Here is a 7707-nt window from a genome sequence, read left to right on the forward strand (position 1 = left end):
ACAGTAATCTTTCATATGAAGACGGGGGCCGCAAATCATCATCCTGCAGGCCGCAAATGGCCCGCGGGCCGCGAGTTTGAGACCCCTGGCCTAAACAATCTTAATAAATGCCAAAATAGTCCATAAATCTATCAGAATGCTAATTTTTAAAACTTTAAAACTGTAACTTTTTAACAAAATTATGAATAATAAAAACAGGCAGGAATATTATTCCAGAATAAATCAACTTAAACCTTGAATCACTTTCAATATTTCCATAAAATCTCCATAAAAATATATTTTGTCAAAATTATACAAGTTAGAAATGAGCACAAGATAACATCGAGCCTTTAATAACAATATAATAAAATGATTTGGAGGGCCGATAAAATTACCCAGAGGGCCGGATCCTGCCCCCAAGGCCTTGATTTTGACATGTTATTGACATAAAAGCCTTTATAATTAATTGTTTTCATAAAAAAATTAATTTTACCCTTTTATATTAATGCAAATAATGCAGAAGTTGAGCATAATTTGAAGAAACGATTCCCCAGAAAATGTTGAAACTCTCAAAATTATGATGACAAGTGGAGAAAAACACAGAACGTGACATCTACTTCCTTCCTTCCATGACTGTGGCAACATTTTTTTCAGAGAAGGAAAAAAAAATAAGAAAAAGACAAGAACTGTCATCTAAAGCAAACTTGCAGAGTATCTATTCTGTCCAGGCTGGACAACTGGCTGCTTTCTTTTTGCTATTTTTATATGACACTGATGCTGCAGGGCTCACGGTGCAACCGTCCTGATTTTAACACTTCACTTCTGTGGCTTCATTTTAACAACAGGTCATTATTATTATTTTTTATCTAAATTAAAAGGAATTTACTGACAGAAATGTATCTTTTTTACTTTGATTGAGCCTAAATGGGGGTGGTGGTGTCTGCATCGTGGTGTAGTGGCTACCTGTCCGTGAATAGGGTCGTCGCTGCCTTCCTGTTCTGATGAGTAGCTTTCTTCGTCTTCCTCGGAGTAGTTGTCGATGTCAGGAGAACGATCTAAAAAAAAATTAAAAATAAATAAAATAAAATCCAGGGGAAAAAAGACTGTAAGAACAAGCAAAGGAATAAGAGTGATAGGGGAGGGGCATGGACGCACGCACCAGACATCTTGGCCTTGGGTCCCTCGTGGTCGATGGGCTGACTGCTCAGGGAGTACACTCTGATCTCAGCCACGGGCACGGAGGCGTCCTTCAGCTGGCTGTGGAGCCCCAGAACCTGAGCGCCCTCGCTGGGGTGCTGCATCACCTTCAGTTTGCAAAAGATAAAAAGGCGTCTCAATGAATCAACTGCAGGGTTGGACTGTCAAAATAAAACTATGTAATAGGATAATATTAAAAAAACTGAATCCTATTAGTCATAGCTAGTGATGCCACAAACGATTTTAATAGTCGACTAATCACAGATTATTCTTTCAGATTAGTTGACTAATCGGGTCATGTGCAAAGTGGGATGTAAAACACACATCTTAACCATCATTGGCTTTAAACTAACTAAAAACTGGATATATAGTATTACCTGTGATAATGCTAGTGTGAATGCTGTAATCTGAATTTGGCCGCTGAAGATGCTGATAGCTGAAAACGCTGAAATTAATAGCTAAAAACGCTGAAGCTTATAGCTGAAATTGCTGAGATTGATAGGTAAAATCGCTGAAATTGATAGCTGAAAACACTGAAATTGACAGCTAAAAATATTGAAGCTGATAGCTGAAAATGCTGAAATTGACAACTAAAAACGCTGAAGTTGATAGCTAAAAACACTGAAGTTGATTGCTGAAAATGCTGAAATTGATAGCTAAAAATGTTTAAATTTATAGCAAAAAACACTGAAGTTGATAGCTGAAAACACTGAAATTGATAGCTAAAAATACTGAAGCTGATAGCTGAAAATGCTGAAATTGACAACTAAAAACACTGAAGTTGATAGCTAAAAAGACTGAAGTTGATAGCTGAAAACACTGAAATTGATAGCTAAAAATACTGAAGCTGATAGCTGAAAATGCTGAAGCTGATAGCCAGCTAAAATATTAGTTAAATGTCAAATTAGCCTAAAAACAAAAAAAAAAAAAGCCTAAGTTAGCCAAAATAGCTAGCATGTAGCTAAAATATTAGCTAAACTCCAAATTAGCCTAAAAACCTTAATAAGTGGAAAAATAGGCCAAAAAAAGCCAGGAGAATGCCATAAATTTCAACTTTAGTACACTCCATTTAGTATAAAGTAACGACTAATCGACTATTACATTAGTCGTCGACTATTATAATAGTCAATTAGTCGACTAATCGTGGCAGCCCTAGTCATTGCACACACAAACATACACAAACGCACTCACACGCACACGGAGTGTGTGTGTGAGTGTGTTCGTGTATGTTTGTATCTGACTGACATTCAGCGTCTATCAGCAGTCTGATCACACTAGCGGAGGTAATGAAGTCTGAACAGCTCATTATAAAGACAACCGTATCCACAGATTAAAAGGAGGATATCACTCCTATACATCCAGCTGCTCAGCTCTCCCCGCTTCAATGGACGCTCCCTGCAGTTGCTAATTTTAACCCATTTTCCCGTCTGAAAGACAAACAGCATGAAGACAACATGCATATTCAAAGGGATCTTCATTGCTCCTGGAATTGCTCAACCGCACATCGACGATTGTCAAACGTGACAAAGGTGGAGACCATTCACTCTAAAATAAATTGAAAATGGCACCTTTACAAATCTACCCTGGATTACTTTTGTCCTGTTTTATCTGGGTCTTCACATAATTATCTCTAAAAACACAATTCCACAAAATACCAACCACAGACTCTCTAGTACTAGTTAAAGCCTCTAGCTAACCCTTAACATCGCCCTTGGCAATGCACGTTCAAACAACCACTTTCAATTCATTTTGAAAAAAAAACTTTTATGCGTATACATAGCTACTCAGATTTCTACAACCATTTCAGCTCTACGTAAAAGAAGCCAAAGTTAAACCACATCCAACTTTGACCAGTCAGGGACTCTAAATTGTGAGTGACGTATGGATGGCGTCTGTTATTTCATTAAAGTGAAGTCCATTTGAAAATTGATCATGAAGGAGAAATCAAAAATTACTGTTCGAGTCTTTTATATGTCGGAAGAAAGTGAAAGAAAGACTCGCAAGATATGCACCGTTTCAATGTGTCATACGAAGCTTCTTCCAAATGTAGGCGGTCGGGGTGTAACAGATGACAAAACTCAAGGTTCAGATCGTCAATACATCTATGAACAAGTTATTTATTTCAACCAATCAGGTAATAATACACAAAGTAGACACATTAAATTATCAATCACAACTAGATTGCTTGAAAGGGAGTAGAGGAAGTGAACTTATATAATCTCATTTTCTTTACTTTTTACCGGGCCCAAAATTGATCCCTGTGGAACACCGCAGCCGATTATCTTGTTGTTCGTTAAGTGCCTTTTCCTGTCGGATATCTTCCATGAGTTGCAGCAAATGTGTTAGCTTAGCTTCAAGTTGTAGCATTGGTGTTAGCTTAGCTTGGATGACAGGGAGTAAATGCTTATCACCTGATTGACATGAACAGACCCCTTAGACAGAGCGTAGGGTTGGAAAAAAATGAAAAACATCCCTGTATCTCACGTACTTCACCCTTGTTTTAGTCTTTTCTATGAGCTGTCATGTGCAGCATACCCATAGAAAAAATGTTCAAGAACCATTTCACCCTGTGGGTGCACAGAGTGGTCTACAATCTTAAAATTTATTGGAAGCAGCCTGTGGCTTGAACAGTGTTACTATTTTTTTGCCTAAAGATACCCTTTATCTATCTTTAAGGACAGTTGTGACTATTTTTTTCTGGATCTGCATGGGGTTGACTCATATGAGTGCAGTGGGTTTGTCTGTAGAAAATGTGCATGCACATTTTTGCTTTATTAGCGCATGTAGGGGGTTCTAATGTCTTAACATTTTCAGAAATGTGCCCGTTTTTAACCACAGGCGTCTAGCCTTAGGGGCAGTTGTGACTATGGATTCAAGCCTCATGACTCGTAAAAAGTTTTACCAGCCAAACTTTGACCCATCTTAAAAGATTTTATAGTCCAGGCTTTCCTCTCAGAGCTAAGGTCAGTGAATCTGGAGTTTCCTGCCTGCAAATTTTACAACGTAAACTCAGTGGAGTCCTCTTTTAACCCCTTTTTATTTGCATGTTTTCATTTACCGGTATGTTATTTATGTTCTACTGGCCTCCAAATAGTTTTTAAAAGTTCTTCATCTGCTTAAAATCTCCAGGTTTGTGTTTTTCCACATTTAAGAAGATTTGATTCAAGAGTTGATTCAATCCATTACTCTGATTAACTTTAATGGAAACGTTTTTCTCCTTTTGACCTTTTCCAGAGTATTCTGTGTTTACTTAGTAAGCACTCTGTATGCAAATGTAAAATTGAAAGCAACACAGAGAGAATACAGAGATAAGTTTTTGTTTTAGCTTCATATTCCTTGGCTACAACAGAAGAAGAGTTAAAACTTTTGAGTCCCCTGTCCTTTTGTGGAGCACTCTCCAGTCGACCTGTCAGCTGAAGGAGCATAAAACTCCACTTTATTTAACATGCAGGCCCCGCCGGAGGCAGCCAGCATGCACCAAAGCAATAGAGTAACATCCCATTTTAGAAACAGATGGCTTTTCATCCCGACTAGCTGTCTGAAGCGTGTCGGCATGCTCGGCATCAGCTTATCGTGCATGCTTTGGTCTGATTTAGAGCCTCTGATGTTTTTGAGACATCCCATCGAGCGAACCCATTACCTGATTAGGTCTGTGCGCCCTTCTCACTCCAGCCGCCCCTTTGCTCAAGGTGCTCTATGTCTTTTTATGAATCGCCGTTTCATTTTTTACAGTCAGCTGTGACTTCCACAAAGAGCAGCAAACGTCCACGTGTGCACACAGAGCCATCCATCATCATTAGAACGGATTTCATGAAGCAGACAATATAAAGATGTCGACATAAGAGGGAAAAAAAAGACTTAGTCTTAACTGGAATTGAGATTTATGGTGACATTTGTGAAGGCCAGGGGTTGACCGCCAGTCCAAACACTCCAATCCAGCATCCGGGTTTAAAGCGCACTCCCCGGAATTGAGTGTTGGATGAAGGTTAATATTGAATATGTTTTGAGAGGCAGCAAAGTTAATGAAATGTTCTGATGGATAATGCAGAAAGTAGATGAGTTTGAAGAGGATCCCGACAATAACAGACATACAAACATTCTATCAAAAAAGGCAAGGGGGTTTCTTTAAAAATCTGATTTTTAAAAGGGAAATTATTTAATTTTCTAAACACAAACAAATCTATAAAAAAAAAAAAAATACAGCAAAAACTCTTAATTTTTAACAGTTTTTATGAAGTGATTCTTGTGCCACCATATTGTGGACAAAAGTCATACTTTTGAGATCAAAATGTCTTAACTTAAAAACATAATGTAAAGTTTTACAAATAAAAATGAATAATTTTCAAGTAAAAATATGAAATATTTAATTTATTATTATTATTATTTTTTTACAAACAAACAGATCTTAAAGAAAATAGAACTTTATACCAATATTTAGCTCTGGAGGATTTCTAGATCACACAAACCTATCAGCCATACTAATAAATACTAAAAGAAAGTAGGAATTATTTCTAAAATTATTAAAAATGAATTTATCTTCAGCCAAAGAGGCAAAATCGAGGGTAAAAACCTGTTTGGCAGATACTATGGTTGTGTCTGAATTCCCCCCTAATCACTATAAAGTGTGTTTGCCATGTTTTAGTGCTGTCACAATCTACTAATTCCAAAATGTCCCAGAAGTCTTTGCGAAACACCAGCGTGCATCGATGCTCACTAGATTAGCGAATATAGACCACAATGCATTGCGGTCGAACAATTTCAAACAAAAGAAAAGTGTTTAAATGTAATTTTTGAATAAACCAACCACATTTTCACCATCAGAACACAGTGGAGTTGTAAATAAACTTCATGAAATGTTTGTATTTATTCAATTTTCACTTTGTGAAATCGGTGACGTCATATTTAAAAACAAAAGAAAAGTAGTCAACATCGTGTCCGAATTACCTTTAAAATCCAGAACACTATATAGTTTAGACACAACTAGTGTTAGATAAATATGGCAATTTGATTGGATAGAATCTAGACCAATCAGCAGGCTGTTTGGTGGCACATATGCCACACTAAGGTGAAACTTAGAAACACAAAATCAAAGATGGGGAGAAGGCGAAATGAGACAACACAACTGGAAACATTTGTGTTGCAAATGTACTATTTTTTGAAAGCAAAAAAAAAGTTTTTACATTTTCACTTGAAAATTATGAAGTTTTATTCAAATATTTAACATTTTTACTTACAAATTATGAATTTTTGTAGGTAAAACTTCACATTTTGTTTGCAATTTAGGAAATGTTGATCTCAAAACCGACTTTTGCACAAAAATCCTACAGTTGAGCGTTGTTTTAAATGTTGTGATGCATCGTATCTTACACTTGTAGAGCTCTTCAAACAAACAAATAAACCTGATCTCTCAACATCATCTGTGTCTTCGGTGCATAGTAGAAAAACTGTTAAGCAATGAGGCTAAAAACCTTTGACAGTAGCTCCTCCCACTTCCCTCTGGAGCAACAAATTTATAAATCCAATTTTTGAGCTAGCATGAGCAGCATGCATCAAAGGTACAAAAACTTTCAGCTTTGACAGGTTTTCACTTGTTTGGCCTCAAAACCTTCCAAACTAAGACGTGCCAGATTCAGGTGAAAATACAAAAAAACTAATGAAAGCTTTTAAAACTGGACTTAAAACTGAAGGTTAGGTGGGATACCTCTGCCATGTTGATGAGGCCCAGAGCCAGAGTCTTGTAGCCCAGGATGGTCCGGTTCTTGTATCTCTTCCGTCTCTGAAGCATGATCTGAAGCTTGTTGGCGTCCCTCTTCAGAAAGTGGGGATACTGCATGCAAAATGACAGGCGTTATAACTTCTTTATTCTACATTACTGGGCGAATCTTGACAAACAAATGTACTATCAAGAAAGACACCCAACAGCGTTCACCTAACCCCTCATCACCGTCATTTGAACAAAAACGTGTCCAGTGACATGACTCAGCTGTGAGGGGTTTCCTCTCTGGAGCCCTGTGCCTGCAGCAGCTTTCATATATAATGTATACGGTCTGGAAGATCCACAGAGAAAACCTCTGTGACCTTTTAGCAGCATTTGGAGACGTGGAAGCACGACTGGATGATTTGGAGCAGAAAAGTCCCTACTGGGAAGTGGATTAACCATGCTCCGTCTGAGAGAGCACGCCGCACATGAACGTTCATGTAAACAGGTTGACGTTTAACGCAGTAAACCACCTCCTCAGGCTTCACCTCAGACCACCGAGACACGGCGGGGTTTGGGGTTTATAGTAGATCTAATCTGTTTTTGAGTAGTAATTTCATTTTTTATGAAAGCAAACAAAAGAACATACAAGTCAGGAATAGTATAACTGTATTTCACAATCTTGTTACTCCAAATTTGACAAACAGGTAAAAAGAAAAACAAAAAAATTACTAATTGCGAAGGAAATTTCCCCAAAACTGTTGTAGAATTCAATCGAACTTTATAGATCAAAAACATAAAAAACAACTGAATTTAAAATGATTATTGTCAGA

At 37.4% G+C, this 7707-nt stretch overlaps 1 protein-coding gene across 2 annotated transcripts in view; it reads right to left on the minus strand.

Moving 5' to 3' along the window:
* The window catches only part of LOC112156038 (phosphofurin acidic cluster sorting protein 1), a 56329-nt gene that overhangs the window by 15911 nt on the left and 32711 nt on the right, over positions 1–7707 (minus strand). For both annotated transcript variants that reach the window (XM_024288170.2, XM_024288169.2), the window contains exons 4-6: positions 6878–7003; positions 1139–1283; positions 943–1034 (exon numbers count right to left, since the gene is read on the minus strand). In XM_024288170.2, the coding sequence (XP_024143938.1) occupies positions 943–1034; positions 1139–1283; positions 6878–7003 (363 nt within the window). The remainder of the gene's footprint in view (positions 1–942; positions 1035–1138; positions 1284–6877; positions 7004–7707) is intronic.

This window comes from Oryzias melastigma, linkage group LG18 (genome assembly GCF_002922805.2).
Source record: "Oryzias melastigma strain HK-1 linkage group LG18, ASM292280v2, whole genome shotgun sequence".
NCBI lineage: Eukaryota > Metazoa > Chordata > Actinopteri > Beloniformes > Adrianichthyidae > Oryzias > Oryzias melastigma.